The following is a 21,061-nucleotide window of genomic DNA, read 5'->3' as shown; positions in this document are numbered from 1 at the left end:
CAAGCAAAGCTTTCCAGAGGGCAATCACATTACAAAGGGTATTCTTGAATACATTCACAGTGATCTATGGGGCTCGGTTTCAAACGAGCCAAGTCTGTATGGATGTGGATACTTTCTTACATTCATTGATGATTACTCAAGGAAGGTCTGGATCATATTCTTATTGAGTAAAGATGAAGTGTTTGGGAATTTTTCCGAGTGGAAGGTACTTGTGGAAAATGAAACAAAAAAGAAGATAAAGTGTCCAAGGACAGATAATTGATTAGAGTTCTGCAACAATCTGATGGATAAGCTTTTTCAAGACTTAGGGATTAAACGACATAGGACTTGCGTTTATACTCCGCAACAGAATGGGGTGTCTGAGAGGATGAATATGACAATATTGGATAAGGTCAGGCGTATGTTGGCAAAAACATGAATGGAGAAGAAGTTCTGAGCTGAGGCAGCGTCGACTGTGATTTATCTGATAAACAGGTCTCCTAGTGCATCTTTGGGATTTCAGATTCCAGAGGAAGTGTGGCAATGGTCAAAGGTTGATTACAGTCATCTCAGGCGGTTTGGTTGTGTTGCTTATGTACACAGAACATAGGACAAGTTAGGTCTAAGAGCTGTTAAGGGATTCTTCGTTGGTTACCCACATGGTACTAAAGGTTACAGGGTGTGGTTATCGGAAGAGGAAAGATGTACTATAAACAAGAATGTAGTCTTTTATGAAGAAAAACTGTATAAAGATCAAGGTCAGATGGAAGAGACTAATTCTAAGAAAAAGAAGAAAGTCACTTTTAGCATTGATCTGATTCAAGGACCAACTACAAGTGCTTCAGTTCATGAGTCTACCGGTCAAGGTGGAGAAGCTTAAGGAAGTGGGGATTCTACTGGTCAAGGTGGAAATGCTTCAAAAAGTTCAGAATCAGAAATTGAATCAGAAGAGGAAGAGGAAGATGAGGATTTAGCGTATGCGGTCGGTTTAGTCAGTAGGTTCATGGAAAATCCAGGGAGATGTCATTGGGTTGCGGTTAGATGGATCTTGAGATATCTGAAGGGATCTTCAGATGTTTGTCTCACTTTTACAAAATCTGAGAAGTTTGAGATTGAGGAATTTTGTGACTCAGATTACTCTGCAGATCTTGACAGAAAAAGGTCAATATCTGGTTATGTCTTCAAGGTTGGTGATAACACTTTTAGTTGGAGGTATACTCTTCAGCATGTTGTGGGTCTTTCAACTACTGAGGCTGAGTACATGGCACTCACTGAGAGAATCATACCATAACGCAATTTCATATGCCCTTGGGCTAGAGAGAAGAAACATCATGCCCTTGGGCTCGAGAAAAGAAACATCACATCTCACACTATTTTCACGTTTTACTATGCGGTTGGAGTTGACCTTAAACCATCATCATTGCCAGACTTTAGAAAAATCTCTCATAGAAAAAAATGATTTTTAATGAGAAAACTCTTCTATAATCTTAAAAAGAGATTCAATAAACACATATTTATTAGATAAGCGTATAATTTACTAAAAAAATATTATTACAATATTATGTTTAAAAAAATATGTAATCTCTCATCAATTATATTTTTTTGCAGAGGAAAGAGCAAATTATTATAAGCCTAGAATATAATTTTATTAAAAAGTGAATTAAAAACCCCAGATTAGTACAACTTTATTATAAGCTTGTAATTACATAATCTAGCTAGGAGTACGACCATCAATATCAAATCTTTTTCACATAAATCAATCACAAAATATATTAATAATTAATTAGTAAATCTAAACATTTTGAAAGATTTATATCAAAATCTTTGAGATATTTTTTAATCAGTTTTAATTAAGTAAATATAATTTAAATTCACTGAATTTTTTCAATAATACGAATGTTCCGATTATAAGAAATTCGTATAATAGAAAGTAAAGATGAAGTGTTTACAAAAATCATAAAGAAAGTAAAGATGTATTTATGTCATGGTCAATGGTGGTGACTATAACACCATAATGAATATTTCCAAAAAAGATCAAGAAAGAAACCCCGCCTTAGTTCCTAAGCTGCAAAAGAAAAAAAAAGAGACCGCCTTAGTTTCTAAGTTGCTACAGTTTCCACCAACAAACAATAAACAAGTCTATCCATGTGGGAATACTCCTTTTGTCAACGTTGAGGAAAATACAAAACATTATCCTCGAATCGTTTGTTAGTTTGGTGCGCTTTGTGTTGTCTGCTTCAAGTGTTTAGACCCACATATAAGTATAACAAAGAACGTGTCATTTTATTATTTTAACAAAAATATTATTTAATGTGTGTATAAATAAGCAAATAAACTTTATTTCTTCTCTTCACTTAACTACTAGTTCAAGTTGCATAAAATGGAGAATAATCTGGTGGGATATAGATTTAGTCCTACGGGGGAGGAACTGATCAACCATTACCTCAAGAACAAGATTCTTGGTAAGTCATGGCTCGTCGACCATGCCATTAGCGAGGTTAACATCTGTCGTTACGAACCATGGTTTTTGCCTTGTAAGTTCATTTCTCTCAGTCCCTCTTTCATCATCGATCATTTATTAATTTCTTCATTGGTTGCAGCATTATCGAAGCTCGAATCGAAGGATCTTGTATGGTACTTCTTCTCTCCCAAGGAGTACACGTCTGCGAAGAAGAATGTAACGAAGAGAACTACACCTTCTGGGTATTGGAAAGCTACTGGTGTTGATAGAAAAATCAAGGATAGGAGAGGAAATGGTGTTGAGATTGGTATTAAGAAGACGCTTGTGTACTATGAAGGTAGGGTTCCTAATGGAGTTTGGACTCCTTGGGTCTTGCACGAGTATCACATCACTTCCTTGCCTCTTAATCAGGTAACACTTCCTCAAGAGTTTTTATTTATTTGTTTCTCCCAAAAGTTGGATTTGCTATCTCAACTATTTTTTCGTTTGTTTTATTTCAGTTTTTATTTTTATGTAGTCTTTCTTTTGTGGAAATCGGTTTTGATTCAATTTTTGTCTCATCTTTTTGATGAGGCTTTAATTCCCCTGTGATGTTACTACTACCTCAATTTAAGATTATATGTATTAGTTGAATTTCTAATTTAGTCATGATCTTCTAATATGAATATATTAAATTTGAGGTTTTTTCAACTCAAAACTAATTGACAAAAACTAAATTTATTGTTTTTTATATGTCACTTCGTTATTTGTGCAAGTCCAAAAATATTTCACTAGTAAAATATGGGTTTCAGATCCAAAAAAAAAATGAAATATGGGATTTGATTCATCTGTCTCTAAGCTAGTTTTTGGCTGTGATTTCTCTTGTATTGGATGCCACCTTAAGCTCAATTTGGGATTTAATTATGTATTAGTTGAATTGGGATTGTGGTTCATTTTTCTTTGATTTTCTTCTAGTTATGATCTTCTTAATATATATATGTATAGATATATGTAAATATGAATTTTGGAGTTATCACTTATCATTGACAATAAGTGGATTAACCTATAATTTTTATATATTACTTTATTATTTTCCTTTTTTGTCAACTACTTCATTGTTTCCAACTAGTGATCTAGGATTTTCCTTCTTTCACAAAATATGGAGTTTGGTTATAGTCTCTGGACTACTTGTTTGACACTGATTTCCCTTGTTTTGGATGCTATCTTTAGCTCAATTTGATGGTTAAAGGGTTACAGAAGTTGTGCCCAGTTGTCTTGAGTGATTTGTATTCAATTTTGTCTTGCTTCCAAAGAACTTATATGTGTGTAACTTTGTTATTTGCGTCAGAGGACCTATGTTATATGCCAAGTAATGTACAAGGGTGATGACGGAGACAGTTTGTATGGTAATAGCTCGAATGAACCAAGTAGCTCTATGGTGTCTGATTCCAATCCTGTCAAATTCATTAACACATCACCTGAGGTGCATCTAGCTTCTCACAATGATTTTTATTTATTCATTACTATCATTAACCCGTTTCTTGACATGTTCAGGTTGAGCAGCAAGGTCAAGAAGATGGTATGTCTATGTATGACTTATTAATCCCACTGAACCAACAAGTGGATCTCTCTCCTTATGATGTGTTCAATCCAAATAAGAGTTTCACAGACAACAATTACTACCCACAAACTCCTTACGGTGATGATTATTGGAATGGGTTGCTGGATTATAACGGAGGGAATTTCGAAGATGTGTTTCGCAATCAAGAACTCACAATGCGAGAGAACCAAAGCAATCACAGGCCAAAGAGACCTTTGACAGGGATCATTGTTGATGATAGCTGCAGTGATAGCGATGCTGAATCCATATCTGCAACAGTAAAATTATTTGACTTTTTTTCTTAATCAATATTGTAGCATTGATAGGAGTAATCTGTATTCACTGCTTTATGTTCTAATATGACCAGAGTTACCGAGGAACATCAAGTCCAGGTGATAGCGATGGTAGTGTAGACGAGATTCTGTCGTTGAGGAAAGGCTCTTCCAAAGATATAATAACTTCTATTAATAGAAATGCCCGGGAGTCTCGTTTCACACGACGCACCATACCATCAAAACAAGAGGTCTTGAGCTGCTCATTTGTTGATTTTTGGGCTATTTTCTTTAACATTTGATGAATTTTTAAAGGTAATGATGTTGTTGTATACTTTTCAGGTGAAAGAAGGTAAGTCTAAAGCCAATGATGATGCATCCATGGACAAGACATTATCACCTATAATGAAGACAGAGAAGAAGGGCTGGTTTATTACAGAGGAAGCAATACAGAGAAACCACAAGAATGCACCGTATATCTATTTCATGAACATGATCATAGGACTCATCCTCTTGGTGGCTGTCATTGGCAACATCATATGGTTTTATGAAGCCTCAGAAAATGAACCAGCTGATGAAGTTTGATTGCAAGGAGAGGCAAAGCAAATGGATCGAAGCACTCGTTTTTAATTGGATTTTTCTGAAATTTTATTTTATTTTGAATGTGTAATAATATATACTAGGTGGATGCACGCAATTTTGCGGGTTTGAATGTTTTGTAATAGTATATTTATTATTATTTTTCAAATTAAAATGTTTTTTGTCATTATGTGTTTTTTGTTAAATATTATTCTAAGAATGATTTTTTTAAAAGGATAAATACTTTTTGATAATTGTACTAAAATTAGTTATATATAATATTCATGATTCAGTTTTTAATAAAATTACTTAAGTTTTGACGGTATATAATACTGTAACTTTTGAAATATTTTATATAGTTTAGAAATACTTGATTCCTAAAAATTACTTTATGAAGCATTATATATATTATCTAAATAACATATTTAATTACCATAAATTATTTTGTGCAATATATTTAGGTCATTTGAATAATGATAAAACTGGTTTTTGAACTGATTTTCTTACTCATAAAATAAAGACATTTGAAAATCATTAACAAAAAAAATTAATTAAGTGATTTTTCATTAAATATAAAATAAAATTTCAAAATAGATTTTATAACCTCATATCATAATTTAAAAAATATGATAAGCTAAGATAAATAATTTTATAAAGAGAAAAAAACTAGGATAGCACCAAACCAAGTTTTTGTCTCAAACTAGCACTTAAGGCTCAAAGTCACAAAAATATGTTTCATTAAAGAGGTAAATATACATTTATACCCCTTGAGTTAATTAATCTAAACCTTAGGGTTTAGAGTTAAGGGGTGGGATTTTGGAATTAGGGTTTAAAATTTTATGAATTAAAAAATAAATACTAAAAAATTAAAAATAAAAAATTAAAAACAGTTTCAAAAAGTATTTTTTAATTATAAAAATAAAATTTCAAAAAAAAAATAAAAAACAAATTCGAAAAAAAAAGTTTCAAAAAAAAATTATAAAAAATTTTGAATTTGAAAACATATAATCTGAAACTATGAAAAAAAATTCTTTGTTTCATTTTTTTATTTTTATTTTATTTGTTTTTATTTATTTTTGTTTGTTTATTTAATTTTAAACCAAGAGAATTTGAGATATTTTACCCTTTAATGAATGTCATTTTTGTCACTTTCACCTTCTAGTGTCATTTTTGAGACAAAAACTCAAAAGGTGCTATTATTGACAATTTCCCCTTTATAAATGTATTTATAATTTTTATAAATGATTTATAAAGCTTGTATGAATTTTATTAGACATTAGTAGTTATTATAATACATTACATACAAATATAAGGCTCTATATAAGAATATAAAATAATTATATCAATTTTAATAAAAAATTGTTTCTTATTTTCTGTAGTTTTAAAATATAAAAATTGATCAAACATTATTATTCTTTCTATAGTTTCAACAAATAGTTACTATAAATAATTATTTGTAATATCATGTAAATTTTTGCCAAGTGATATTAACTCTTTATAGACTTATTTTTTGTCTTTTAAATCTAATTAAATATACAAATATAAGGCTTTATATAAGAATATAATATCATTATATCAATTTTAATAAAAAATATTGTTTCTTATTTTATGTAGTTTACAAATATATAAAAAATTGATCAAAAATTATTATTCTTTCTATAGTTTCAACAAATAGTTACCATAAATAATTATTTGTAATATTATGTAGATTTTTGCCAAGGGATATCAACTGTTTATAGACTTATATTTTTCTTTTAAATCTAATTAAAATAATTAAAAATTAAAATTAAAAATTATTGACCATTCAATTTATAACAATTTTTTAAGATTTCATAAATGACCGGCACATAAACAAAAATCTCATAAGTGACTTCTCAATTAATATATAGTAGGGTAGTACGATGAGATTTAAAAAAGATTTTATATATTAATTTATAAGCTCTTATAGATGACTTACAAACTCTTAGAATAATTTAAAATATACAATAAGCGAGGATAAATAATTTGATAATTTTTTTTTATAAATGATTTATTAAAGCATATAATATTGAACTTTAGAAGATGTTAATAATTATTATGATAATTTATACAAAATATAATGCTTTTAAATAAGAATACAAAATCATTATATTGATTTATATAAACTGTTTGTTAGTTATTATTTTATGTATTTTATAAATATAAAAAATGATCAATTTATTTCTCTTTCAACAATTTAAACAATTAGTTACCATAAATCATTATTAGTAATAGTATGTAAATTATTTGGCAAGTGATATTAATTGGTTATAGACTTACCTTTCTTTTTAGATCTAAATAAAATAAATAAAAATTAAAAATCATCGACCAATCAAATTATAACAATTTTGTAAGAGTTCACATATGATTGACATGTAAACAAAAGTCAATAAATTGACTTCTCAATTAATATATAGTAAGATACTTGTGTGTGTGTGTATGTATGAACTTCTATATGTGAAACTCAATTTTTCTTTACCTGTGTATATCTAACAGGTCTTTTCTTGTGACTAAAGTTAAAAGTGAAATTAGCATTTGTAATCTAGATCTAGTGTACAAGAACTGCTACATAGACGTGTAGACAGCACCGGTCTTGACTTTCACAAGGCTAGAAGCAAAATAAGAAAAAATAGGCTGCCACCATGAATCGAACCTAAACCCCTAACTCAATACACTGCTAAGTAAACCACTACACTAAAGATGGTTTACTGAAATAAAGGTTGTATGATTTATATTCTTTTATTTGAGCAATATTACATGTGGAAGAGTCCCAAAAGAATAAGATTTCATGTAGAGATTTTAAGTATTGAAGGTTTTTGAGTTGAAGACCACGGTTTAGATTTGAGGGCTAAATAGAATGTTGCAGGGAAAATATTTGGATATATTCTAAATATCATGTTTATCTAATTTATTATTATTTCGATATTTATCTTAATTAGATTTTTAATAGTTTATAAATTATTTGGTTTTCATATAAAAATAGGCTTCTTTTGCTTAGAGTTGTATTAAGTTTTTGATGATTTAATAAGAAAAAGATTTATAAACGAGCTTTATAGCACGGGAAATAGTATTTCAAAACCCTAAAGAGCTTCTAACAAAAAGCACTGAGAAGAGTATTCCCAAACCTTAAAAGGTTCCGCTACATCACTCCACGATTGCTTGATAAAGCTTCAATGTCATAACAATGGTGATTCCCAAAACAGAGTAAGTTATCACAAGAACATAAAATAGATGACTCAACTTCAGATCTAAAAGATGAAGACAGTAAATCACTCCCGGAGTTGTCATCTCTGACTGATCTCCACCATAGTAATTCCGTCGAGTTTCACTCTCCCGATCTTGAGCTAAGTCTTTTTCTTTTTCTCTTTATGTGCTTGATCAGTTCGTTGGTTTTTCTTGTCAAGTTGATGATGCTGTTATAACAAACTTATCAATTTTTCTCATTGGATAAAATGTATCTTTAAATCATCATCCGTAACCTGGGCAGAGACTTGGGGGTTTCCTTTTCTTTCAGGTTGGAGCCTTGGCAAGCAAGGAATATTTGGGCAGGCGCAAGCCCATCCGGAGTTTGGTTGAATTAGATCCACAACCTCCAGCTTTCAGACATAACTCTGAAACACTCTCTCTCTCTCTCTCTCTCTCTCTCTCTCTCTCTCTCTCTCTCTCTCTCTCTCTCTCTCTCTCTCTCTCTCTCTCTCTCTCTCTCTACCAGACCCTAGCTCAATGTCACTCTCTCTTCTCTTTGCGGCGACTCTTCAAAGCTTTCACTTCGGCGAAACTCTGATTATCTCACTCACCTCTTAGCCAGCTTCTGACTCTTCCAAACCTAACCGCAGTTACAATGTACTCTCTGACTCTTCTTCTATCTTTCGATAACCTCTGTTTCTAAGACTAAAACTCCTTGATCATTTCAACCGACTAACCTTTCTGTAGGTCTTGAAGAGACTGACCGACTGCAACATGCATACCTCTTAATATGTCCCCGATCTGAACCGACAAACCAAAATCTGACCTTCTGACCTCTCGGCATGTACTCAATCTTAGTCAAACCAGCCTTATCTGATCATATGACCCCATAAGCTTCAAGCTTTACCATTAACTGCCCCAATAAGGTAATCATTTGACCTTGTCTTTCTGTTTACCATTGAGCCTCTGATATTCACCCATACTGACCTAGAACACTTACTGACTGAGATATTCTTTCTGTTTCAGGAACCTGAAGAAATTTCACCTCAAACTGAGTACCAACAGAGACCTTCGCCTTTCTTTAAACTCACAGGTAACAACTCCACCCTAAGCTTAGGTTGATTTACTTATAGCAAGTTTAGACTAATACCTTCTGCAATTGATATTGTCTAACCCCACTTACTTTTCCTTTTGCAAGGTAATCAACACAACAACAGTTGTTACACAGAGCCGTTCTTGCCTTCAAAAAATGTTCACCAGTTCAGAGCATAGTTGAAACTTCGGACCAGGTAATACTTTCGCTAGGAAGTCTGCTGGATTTTTGCTTGTGTGAATCTTGTGCAGAGAAATATCACATGATCCACAATGTCGCAAATGAAAGGAAACTTTGTAGTAACCTGTTTAGTCCTCTCATAAAAACTTTGTTCTTTGTTATGGCTAGAGCACTCTTTGAATTGCAATGTAGCTTAGCACTGCCTGTTTGAAACCCCAACTCTTCACAAATACCATTTAACCAAATTGCTTCTTTGGTTGCTGACAATAGTGCCATATACTCTGCCTTAGTAGTCGACAAAGCTACAAGTGATTGTAGATTATACTTCCACAAAACCGTATTACCCCGAACATTGAAAACATATCCACTAATCGATCTTCTTATGTCTAAATATGTAATGTTATCAGGAAGTGAGAACCCTTCAATTACACATTCTCAAATTTTAACAGACCTCAAATTAGTCTTTGATTCACTTCTCATATATCTCAAAATCCATTTAAATTTCATCCAATAATCTATCCATAGCTTAGACATAAACCTACTAACAACTCCCACTGTGTGTGGTAAGTCTGGTCTCGAACCAATCATGGCGTAAATCAGACTTCTCACAACACTCGCATATATGATATATCGCATATGGAATCCCTTCCATTCTTTTAACTTCCATCAAAGCTATTATAAGATATTGCAAGATATTTTCTTTTGAGGATTTAGAACTTTTAGTATTTTAAGATATTTTTTTGTTTCGTTTATGTATTAACGTTTAAAAATTATAGTGAATAATTTTGGTTTAAAGTTTTATAAAATAAATTATGATACTGTTAATGAATTTAAATTAAAATAAAAAATGCACATAAATTTTATTTATAATCTGTAAGTTTTAAAATTTAAACTAAAAATGAAATATTAAAAAAAATATTTCTAAATTTATTTGTTCACCCGCAATCGTAGATGCTAGTGGAAAGCTTTTAATTTAAGAGGTTTTGTACTGTTTGAAGCGATTTGTGACATTTTTTGTAATTATTGTAAAATGCCAATAACCACTACTAACCGCAAAAGCTGCATTTGTGGATGGTAGAGGGGAAACCAGTAAAACTTTTAGTGCATAGCCGTCAGACCCTTAGTGCATAGTCGCAATTGCAACAAATGAGTGTAAAATTATTTTGAAGTTCTTTTAATATGAAAATCATTCCGAGGTTTAATAAATGAGTGTACCAAGGCATGTACTATATGTCATAACTTGGTACTTATTCTAAAAAAAAATATACTATCTCATAACTCGTCATAAAATTTGGTAGTGAGCCTGTGTACATTTTTTTTTTCTGTAAATGTTACATTTATACCAAATTTCAGTTTTACAGAATTGTTGCAAAGCAAATTTTTTTTTTTTTTTTTTTTTTGCAAAGCAACTTAATTACAATGAAGAAAAAAAAGAAAAAAGAAAAGAGAAAAGAGGAAAAAATACTAGAAGAAAGGAACAATAAAACGCAAATACAATTGTAACAACGAAACATACCTTACCGAAACAGAGGGATGAGTGATCAACATGTCCCTCATTGTGCGATATGTTGGATAATTCCAAGCTTGTGAAAACTTAACATATTATTAGATATTTAATGTTAAGATAAACACAATAATGAAACCTAGAAATGGGAAAAATGAAGTTTTTATTTAGGTTAGGTTTGTGTTTTCCATATCTCACATGTTAAAGGGAATTGTCTTTCATATAAATATAGGTCTAATGGAGAGGTGTTCCAAAAGATCTAAGAGAGAAACATTGAGAGCTTTAGTTTTGAGTAGTTTCTAAAGCTAATAAGAAAAGTTGTTTTTATAATTCTTTGTTTCCTAAGAGATTTGAATTGGTATCAGCGCCAGGTTGGAGACTCGATCTAAGCTTAAGTTGTAGCTTAAGATCCTGGTGTTTGTGAACAAGAGATCGCGTAAGCAAGATGGCGGACGTGACTAGCGCTCCACGCACGAAGGACTTTGGATCTACATCCATCCAATGTCCGATGTTGTCATCGACAAACTACACAGTTTGGTCGATGAGGATGAAGGTTCTACTTCGTGTTCATGAAGTGTGGGACACGATTGAACCCGGTTCAGATGATCAAAAGAAGAACGATATTGCGATAGCTCTTTTTTTTCAATCTGTTCCTGAGACTTTGATTCTCCAGGTGGGAGAACAAACTGCATCAAAAGAGATCTGGAACACCATCAAGTTGCGACACCTAGGAGCTGATCATTTATGGGTGGCGAGACTTCAGACATTCGTGACGGAGTTTGATAGGTTGAAGATGGATGATTCAGATACCGTCGATGACTTTGCGGGGAAGATAACGGGCCTATCATCTAAAGCAACCTCGTTGGGAGAAAACATAGACACACGTACATCCAGATCGTAGCATCGCTTGAGCAAGTCCTAGACCTCAACTCGACGGGTTTCGAGGATATAGTTGGAAGGCTTAAGGCGTGCGAGGAGCGTGTAGGAGAAAAAACTCAGAAGGAAGACCAAGGGAAGCTGATGTTTTCGAACAATGAACAGCATAGTTAGAGGGACTACGAGAATTCCCGTGGTAGAGGAAGAGGATGGAACGGTAGATGCAGAGGTCAAGGTAGGTTACACAACCAAAACCTGCGTCACACACAAAAGATAACAACTCGAACAAGAATCGTTCAAGCTGATATGTTGGAGATATGTAAAGCCTGGTCACTACGCAACTGTCTGTCCTGAGAAGACAAAGAAGAATAAAAAAACCAACTTAAACGAGACAGAAGAGGCCGATGCACTCTATGTACACGAGGTGGTGTTTTTGAACGAAGATAAGGTGATTCCGAAGAATCTTGATATCGACAAAGGCAATGCAAGTGTCTGTTATTTGGATAATGGAGCGAGTAATCACATGATGGAAAACAAGGAGTTTTTTTCGAGTTTGAATCTCAACACCAAAGGGAAGGTGAAGTTTGGTGATAGATCGTGTGTTGACATTGTAGGAAAGGGTGTGGTTACTTTTGTGTACAAGACTGGAGAGAAGAAGATACTAAAAGACATATACTACATATCCCACCTGAAGCACAATATATTGAGTCTTGGGCAAGCAACAGAGAACGGATGTGAGACTAACATAAAATATGTCTACTCAACGCTCACAGATTCACATGGAAGGTTGCTAGTTCGTGTGACAAGATCTCCAAACTGTCTCTACAAGACCCCTATGGAGATAAGCTACTCGAAGTGTTTACATGTCAGGGACGTAGATGCTACATGGGGGTGGCATGCTCGACTAGGACATATAAGCTATGGAGTGATGAACAACATGGTAAGGAAGGAGATGGTCGTAGGAATGTCGTGTGTAACACACGAAGAAAGCGTGTGTGACGCATGTCTAGCAGAGAAGAAGATTAGACACTCATTCTCGAGTGTAACACACATAAAAGCCGTGTGTGACACATGTCTCTCATTCCCAAGTGTAACACACGGAGAAGTCGTGTGTGACACATGCCTTGCAGGGAAGCAAATTAGAGACTCATTCCCAACTAAGGCCATGGTTCGTACATCAAAGTCATTAGGATTATTGCTTGGAGATTTGTGTAGACAAATCACACCACCAATGCCAACAGATAATCGTTAGGCATTTTATCGGTTTAAAAGATTTCACACCGATAGAGGAAGAGAGTTTGCTTCATCTATGTTCAACCTAGGTTGCATCGATAGAGGAGGAGAGGTTTCCTCAGCTGTGTTCAATTTAGTATGCACCGATAGAGGAGGAGAGTTTGCCTCAAATGTGTTCAATCTAGTTTGCGAAGAAAACTTGATTGAAGCTATGGTAGACGAGTTGGAGTTTATCACAAGAAACAAGATATGGGAGTTTGTAGATAGACCGACTGGTTCTGAGAAGAAAAAAGAAGAAGATCGAGTTTGTGTGTTTCACAAGACGTTGCATGTGTTACGCCAGACACCAATAGCATGGAATGTAAAGCTTGATCAGGTTCTCAAGGAGATGAGATTTGAGAAGTGCACGAAGGAACCATCAGTGTATCGCAAGACTGAAGGAGGAGACGTCTTGATCATAGTCATCTACGTTGATGATCTATTTGTGACAGGAACTAAAGCAAGAGAGGTATGCTCAAGGAATCTTGTGTGACACAAAGATGGAAATGTGTAACGCAACTCAAATTCTAATGGAGGCGAATTTGAAGATCTCAAAAGCTGAAGATGAATGAGAGATAGATGCTACCAAGTTCAGAAGAATCATAGGATATTTGAGGTATCTGCTTCATACAAGACCCGACATGTGTTACGCAGTAGGTGTTCTTAGCAAATACATGCACAATCCTAGAGACTCTCACAGACAAGCCATCAAACACATATTGTGGTATGTGAAAGGAACAACAAACTTCGGTCTGTTCTTCAAGAGAGATGGGTCAAGGAGTGTCGTTGGTTATAGTGACAGCAGTCACAACATTGATCTCGATGACGGGAGGAGCACGTCAGGACATGCATTCTACTACGATTCATCACTAATCACTTGGACATCGCAGAAGCAGCAAACAGTTGCATTGTCATCATGCGAAGCAGAATTCATGGCAGCAACAAAAGCAGCGAAGCAAGCTATATGGATCAAGGAATTGTTGAGTGAGATACTAAGCAAAGAAGGCGAGAAGGTCAAGCTTAGGATCGACAACAAATCAGCCACTGCTCTAACAAAGAATCCAATTTTCCATGGAAGGAGTAAGCATGTACTCAAGAAGTATCACTTCATTCGTGAGTGTGTGGATAATGCACAGATCAAAGTGGAGCATGTGTTGGGTGTTCAGCAGAAGGCCGACATCATTACCAAACCATTAGCAAGGATTACGTTCAAGCAAATGAGGAGCTTAATCGGAGTTCAAGAAATTGATCTCCCTAATTCAAATTAGAACTAAGGAGGTGAATGTTAGATAATTTCAAGTTTGTGGAAACTTAACATATTATTAGATGTTTAATATGTTAAGATAAACACAATAAGAAAACCTACAAATAGAAAAAGGAAGTTTTTATTTAGGTTATGTTTGTGTTTTTCATATCCCACATGTTAAAGTTTATATAAATATAGGTATAATGGAGAAGTGTTCCAAAAGATCTAAGAGAGAAACATTGAAAACTTTAGTTTCGAGTAGTTTGTAAAGCTAATACGAAAGTTGTTATATAATTCTTTGTTTTCTAGTAAATTTGACGATCGACTAGATTAAAGAAAGCTAGTCCTAACATAGCCTGATTTTGAAGATCCGCGCATTGAAATCATAATTTTTAATATAAAAAATTGCAACCCCAAACTAATTTTGTTTTCTATTGCTTTTATCATGGCTATTCCAGCATATGATGAGTGCATCTACAATAATTTGCATATGATATTGGTCTTATGACATCAACAAGATCCCTAACTTAAATAATCTTTAACTTGTAATTAGGACCTGACACGTACGGTCGCAAAGACTGACGGTTACAAGCAATTAACGAAACAAGAAACTAACAAAGTAAATGAGAGGTAGTAGAAGTTTTCTTTTTTGGGGTAAAGTAAAAGAAAAGAAAGATGAAAGATATACACATCTTTTGTGTTTATTTCTTCAAACTTATTATTGTAACTTGAAATTGTCATTTCATAGCTTCCCTTTTTTTGTCCTCTGCCATAAGCTACAATTCTCTTTAAATCAAGCAAATACAACAGTACCAAACAAACTGGACCATATGGGTTAGAGAGAGAGAGAACTTTTGGAACTCTCCATTAGGTTAGAATGTACCATGGAACTTTGTCAGCTTAGCTAGAGATAGGCACAGAGAGTACAATTTCAAAAATTTATAAGCGTTTTTATCCTTCCCACATCCAGCTCAAATTATTAAAAATATATTCAAGCTGAAAAATTAAGCACTTTTGATTTATGGATTGGTATGTATCATATGAGTTTGTGTAATAAAAAAACCGAGATGGTATAAATATGATAAATTTATTTATATATTAGCGTCATAAAAATACTTTTTAGTTTTTTGGAACAAAAGCTTAATAGAATATTGAAAGGTGGGGGGTTTTCAACATGGTGACTAGGGCTCAACAACTATGAAACCAAACATCTTAATACCAATACATATAATGTGAGCCCGGTTAAGTTCCTCACGACATTGTAATTCACCAATTGCAAATTAGCTTCTTATGATTTTTATGTTGGAACTAACTTAAAAGGAGGAAATAGTAAAAGGTAATTAGAGAAAATGGAGGTGAACATAAATGAAATTATCTGTCTAAAATTCTAAAGACTTCCCTTTCCTTTTATAGTCTTCGTCATCGCTTAAGTTCACAACCGAAGAAGACAATCCACCCATTTCTCCACGTGGCGACCTCCATGATGATTCATTATCTCTAATCACAACCGGAGAAGAAGAAGAGTGCCCAGCAACACCCATTTCGGCACGTGCCTCCCCTGAAGAAGAAGACTCCTCTACATCGAACCCAAACAGCCTTAGCTTCTTGGCCGTCCCCTCCTGCGGCGGCTGAGAAGGAGGAGAAGACGGCAACATCGCCAAGGACGAAGTCAACCTCGTCGTTGGAAAAACAGGACAGGAGTCATAAAAGAACGGCTCAGATCTACCAAGATTCCACCGATGATGATGATCCAATGGTGATCCGGCGTAGTAACGCCCTCCAGTAACAGTTTTACCATAAGGTCCATAACCATACCCTAGAAACTGGTTATGATATAAAGATGGAAACCTCCCGTAATGCGGCATGGAATATTCTGTCACAGGATAATAACTAGCCGTTGGATAAGGAGGAGGCCCCAAGATCGGGTAGTGATGATGATTAATGTTGTGTAAGAGGTTTGTGTCTGGTCTATTCCTCCAGTCGATGAACAATATGTTCCTTCGTTGCTCCGGTTCGTTGTCGTCGGGGACGTAGCCACGGTGGAACGAGACGGTGTCTCCGTTGTTGAGTTTCTTCTCTTTGACGAAACGGCTCCATCCTTTGGTCATCACGTAGCTCTGGCTACTGTTCCAATACGAGTAACGGAACCTCCACATCTTGCCGTTTTTGTCTTGGAAATCCAACAGCGTGCCGGTTTGATTGTCCTCTAACGGGAAGTAGTTCTCTGCATGTTGCTTTGGAATCACGAGCCGGTTTAGTTTCCCGACGTCGCTTGGTGTAAGCACTTTCTGGAACATGGGCTCTCTCATCGCCGAGTTGAAGTTGTTGTTGTTGTTGTCTGAACCACTAGCTCCGTTCTCTGCTGGTTCTTGGTGAGTGCTCGCCCTGGTTGACATATCTATCAAAAGTATCAAACTTTGTTATATGGATTCTTGAAATGACGATGTCCCAATATTTAGATCTTGAAAAAGTATCCAGCTTTCTTTTATGAAAGGGTTAATGAGAAGATTGATGACTAAATTCAGTTCAAGATCTTCAAAAAGTACCCGACCTTTTTGACAAGAGGATGAACCAATTCAAGATCTTTCAAAAAGTAGTCAACCTTTTTCTATGGATCTGATGAGTGATTTTCTTGACAAGATGATGACCCAACACAAAATCCTTTAACATACATGAGATAATACTGATCAGAAACCAAATAAAACCATATCCACAATTGTAATAATAACGGGTATTAAACAATTCGATATATATCAAATCAGTGAATTGAAAATCAAAATAGCGAACAAATAGAACCCTAGAATCCAGAAGAAGAAGACGGACGTACTCTTTGTGTTTGCTTCTTCTTAGATATTTTCGTTGACTCCAAAAATATTTTATAAAGCTGAAAATGAAATCAATGGTGTCTCAAGTTCAAATTGGAGATCTCTCTTATTTTCTCTCACTTTCTCTCTCTAGATGGCTTTAAAGTGTTGGAAAAAATTGTGGTTTAAGAGAATTTCTCGATGATAGATTGAAGATCACTTCCTAGAGAGAGTAAAAGGGCCCCATGAATGGTGTGGCTCGGGTCATGTGAAAGCTTCTTGTCCTTTTCAGTTTAGCTATAGACTTGGGGTGACTCTAGCTATTTATATAGATATACAAATCTATACATATATCGTGTATTGGTAAGGTAAGTGTATCAATGTTCTTAGAATATTTGCTCTCCTTTTGATATATATATATATATATATATATTTTTTTTTTGTTTGGAGAAATTGTATTTTTATTTATTTCCCTCTTTATTCATATCAGATCTTTTAATTTGTATTTATAATGTTTGTTTGCTGATTTCCTCTTGCCAGTTGTTTTTAGCTAATTAAATTGATTACTCATATATTATAACTAATTTGTGTGCATAAACATATAATACACTATAAAGTAAATTTGAAATATAAATTTACTAGATATTATTTGACTTATATTCTGACGCGTGGAATAATTAATTATAACATTTAGATATATAATAAATAAAAAATACTATGAAAATAATAAGTATCAGATTATAAGATAAACATGACTCCATATAAACATAGTTAATTTATAAATGTATATTAAAATATCTGATATAATCATGAAAAACATTTAATGATAAATTCACAAGATAGAAATGAGTCCAAGTGAACTTTATATGAGATTTTGGAATGAATTCTTTAATATATACATCTTTAATTCAAATAAAACTTTGGAAACAATTGTTCTAGTATCACTGAGAACATAAATTTTGCTACATTTTTTATTTGTAAATAATATTGCATTTATAATAAATTAAAAATGTAAAAAAAGTGGTAGTAATATTTATTATAAACGTGATATTATTTAAATTAAAGCAATTATAAATTTTTTTATTCTAATTTAAGATACTCCCAAAAAATGTGGTAGTAATTTAAATATTTAATGATTGTTTCAAGTTCAAATTAGAAAATACTCAGGTGATAACCATGTTTTATCTACTGGGTGATAACCAATAAATTCATTTAGATATTTAGAATAGAACATTTGCTGACAAAAACAAAAAAGAATTGAACATTTATAAGAGTTCTTTTGTTTGGTATTATTTTCTTTAGTATCTACAATGTTAATACGTGGCAGTCGAATATCTCAATTTAAACAGTATATGTATTACTTACTAAATTTGTCAAAAAGGTAACCACGTGTACCTTATTAAGATTTTTCTTCAACCCCTTAGTTATTATACTTATATTAAAGGGAAATTGTATTATTCTGACTTTTTTTAGTAATTAGTATTACCTTTCCTGCTAGAACTGAACAAGTCACATGAATTATCTCATTCATGCCTAATAACATATACTAGGATAAGACATGCGCCTTACCTATGGTAAATTTGTATAAAAATTATTTAAGAAATATTGTATAAAAAAATAGATTTATATTCTTGATCGAATTAATATTTTGGCCCTTAATTTTTTTTTAACTTTTTGTTACTTACATAATATATTTATAAATGAGCTGATCCCATTTAAAAAAATGTTTTAGGTCAAAAAATCGCTTATCGCATAAAAACGTTTCTAACGTATAGGCTAAAGAATTTCAGGTCTATTATTTGGTTACAATGAAACTATGTCAGCTCAGTTTTATATCATAATTTAGAAACTTAAGTTAATTATAGTCGTGTGAAATTTACGTTCACGTGCCAATCCGATGTACCTTCAATATTTTTTTAGTATGTCTCTTTTTCATTTTGGTTATTGCTCGATATAAATATTGATTTTGGAGTTTACTCTCATTTCGCTTATTTGTTTTGGTCTGAAATTTAGAAAATGTTTAAGATTTATAATTATAAAAGATATACATACTTAGGTTAAGATCTACACCTTTTACAGAATAAATATTTTATATTTATTACTTATTTTATGTTTTCTGCATGTTTTGAAATAATAAAATAATAAGTATATTATACTAAATAACAAAGAACTAGTTACTAGTTTCACCACCTCGTTCAATAAATGGTGAAATATCAGATGTAAAGGTGCAAACGTTTCTTAATGAAAGAGGAGGGAGTTGGAATGTGCACAAAGTTATAAATGAAGTCCATCCAGAAGACGTCACTAAAATACTGCAAATGAAGATTAGTGGAAAGGCAGAACTGGATCTAATGGGGTGGAGTTATAATGATAATGGTATTTACAGTGTCAAATCTGGATATTGGCTTGCGACACATCTACCAGGGTATAATTGAAGACATGAGATTTATGGAAATGTGAACATCAAACAAAGGATTTGAAAAACAAATACTCCATCAAAGATTAAACATTTTCTCTGGAAAATGACTTCGAGGGCGTTGGCAACAGATTCTAGTCTGCAGAGAAGACATATTATTAGAGATGGGCAATGTAGACGTTGTTGTTCTGCTTTAGAAACAGAGAAACATTTATTCTTCGAATGCCCGTATGCTTAGAAAATATGGAGAAGATCTGGGATATCAAACATCATCATCAACAGCCATACTGCTACTTTTGAAGAGAAGATTGATGCTTGTCTGCAATATTCAACATCAACAAGACTTATCCACTATCAAAACTTACCAATTTGGATCCTATGGAGGATTTGGAAAAGCCGTAATGTGCTTATCTTTCAACAGAAAAGTATTTACTGGGAGAGAATTCTACAACAGGCTCAGGCTGATGGTAAGGAATGGAGCTTACATAATAATGATCAAACCAGATCAATATATGGGAACGCTAATGGGAGGAGCACACAAGGAGGCTGGCGTAAACCACCTCAAGGATGGATCAAATGCAATGTAGATGGTTCTTATTCAGCTCAACAACAAACAAGTAAAGCGGGATGGGTAATCAGAGATTCAAATGGAACCTATAAAGGAGCGGGACAAGCCAATGGGAATCATGTTAACAATGCATTCGAGAGTGAAATACAAGCTCTCATCATTGCAATGCAAAACTGCTGGAGTAAAAGATACATGAAGGTACAGTTTGAGAGTGACTGTAGTAAGATGATTAAAATTTTAAACAATGAAGTGCTTCACTTTGCTGAATATAACTGGATTCGAAAAGTGAACTGGTGGAAACAGAAGTTTGAAGACATATCATTCATGTGGATTGGAAGAGATGGGAATCAAGTTGCAGATGGCCTAGCAAAGAACGTGAATCCAAATATTGTTTCTTTTGTATTTCATCACTATGTACCTAACTGTATTACCCATTTGTTACACTATGATCATATTCGATCATCAAGTTAATGAAAGAGAAGTTATAAAAAAAAATTAGTTACTATTATGTAATAAATTAGCGTGTGCATATAAATGAAACGATCATTTTTGTTTATTCGCAATTATTTTAGGGTAAATAAATCAAAACAATCAATCTTATCTACCGTATATGATATATAATTAAATTTAAATGATATTAATATAGATATATAGTATACTTTTAATATGGATATTTATTAAATGAGGTTTCTACTATATTTATGATTATTTGCATATTTGTGTAACAAAATTTTACACCAACGATTTTTTTTAATGTGGGATGTTTAGTAGTTTCAATAATTTATAATCATTTAAAAAAAACAATGAAGATTTCAAAATTAAAATATTAATTTTTCAATATATCGTTAATGCAAATATCAAAATATAAGTATGTATTTTCATATGATGTATATTTTAATTTAAATGATATGAAATAGATATATAAATATATATATTAAAAAATATTTAGTAAATGTGATATTTTCATATATTTATGTTTTATTTTATAAAAGACTTAAACTTTTTATCTTTATTTATCGTATTTCATT

The 21,061-nt window shown here is 33.0% G+C and overlaps 3 protein-coding genes across 6 annotated transcripts; 2 read left to right on the top strand and 1 right to left on the bottom strand.

Moving 5' to 3' along the window:
• Positions 1–2,120: 2,120 nt before the first annotated feature.
• On the top strand, positions 2,121–5,060 carry LOC103853343 (NAC domain-containing protein 69). 2 transcript variants are annotated; one of them, XM_033285167.1, is made up of 6 exons: positions 2,121–2,441; positions 2,580–2,851; positions 3,768–3,902; positions 3,974–4,297; positions 4,387–4,542; positions 4,634–5,060. In XM_033285167.1, the coding sequence occupies exons 1-6, from the start codon at positions 2,360–2,362 to the stop codon at positions 4,874–4,876; spliced, it is 1,212 nt and encodes a 403-aa protein (XP_033141058.1). In that variant the 5' UTR covers positions 2,121–2,359; the 3' UTR covers positions 4,877–5,060. The 2 variants fall into 2 exon arrangements, with proteins under 2 accessions (XP_033141058.1, XP_033141057.1); XM_033285166.1 differs by having other exon boundaries at positions 2,121–2,513.
• An 873-nt stretch (positions 5,061–5,933) lies between these two features.
• On the bottom strand, positions 5,934–19,708 carry LOC103853342 (B3 domain-containing transcription factor NGA4). Of its 3 annotated transcripts, none has more exons than XM_009130269.2 (3): positions 17,073–19,708; positions 16,797–16,906; positions 5,934–16,643 (listed from the first exon to the last, which is right to left on the bottom strand). In XM_009130269.2, exon 3 carries the CDS (start codon positions 16,639–16,641, stop codon positions 15,625–15,627), a length of 1,017 nt encoding a protein of 338 aa, XP_009128517.2. In that variant the 5' UTR covers positions 16,642–16,643; positions 16,797–16,906; positions 17,073–19,708; the 3' UTR covers positions 5,934–15,624. The 3 variants fall into 3 exon arrangements, with proteins under 3 accessions (XP_009128517.2, XP_009128518.2, XP_009128519.2); XM_009130270.2 differs by having other exon boundaries at positions 16,848–16,906; XM_009130271.2 differs by lacking the exon at positions 16,797–16,906.
• Positions 13,641–14,267, top strand: LOC117131965 (secreted RxLR effector protein 161-like). Its single transcript, XM_033285222.1, has one exon. It carries the CDS (start codon positions 13,641–13,643, stop codon positions 14,265–14,267), a length of 627 nt encoding a protein of 208 aa, XP_033141113.1.
• Positions 19,709–21,061: the final 1,353 nt, after the last annotated feature.

Source organism: Brassica rapa, chromosome A02 (genome assembly GCF_000309985.2).
Source record: "Brassica rapa cultivar Chiifu-401-42 chromosome A02, CAAS_Brap_v3.01, whole genome shotgun sequence".
NCBI classification, from domain to species: Eukaryota; Viridiplantae; Streptophyta; class Magnoliopsida; order Brassicales; family Brassicaceae; genus Brassica; species Brassica rapa.
The sequence above is the reverse complement of the archived record's forward strand: the minus strand, read 5'-3'. Positions and strand labels throughout refer to the sequence as shown.

Bases quoted from the DNA above. Each gene is read 5' to 3' on its own strand.
- LOC103853343 (XM_033285166.1), top strand. From the start codon at position 2,360: ATGGAGAATAATCTGGTGGGATATAGATTTAGTCCTACGGGGGAGGAA. The intron at 2,852-3,767 runs GTAACACTTCCT...TATTTGCGTCAG, and splicing joins CTTCCTTGCCTCTTAATCAG to AGGACCTATGTTATATGCCA. The intron at 3,903-3,973 runs GTGCATCTAGCT...TGACATGTTCAG, and splicing joins TCATTAACACATCACCTGAG to GTTGAGCAGCAAGGTCAAGA.
- LOC117131965 (XM_033285222.1), top strand. From the start codon at position 13,641: ATGTGTTACGCAGTAGGTGTTCTTAGCAAATACATGCACAATCCTAGA.
- LOC103853342 (XM_009130269.2), bottom strand. From the start codon at position 16,641: ATGTCAACCAGGGCGAGCACTCACCAAGAACCAGCAGAGAACGGAGCT.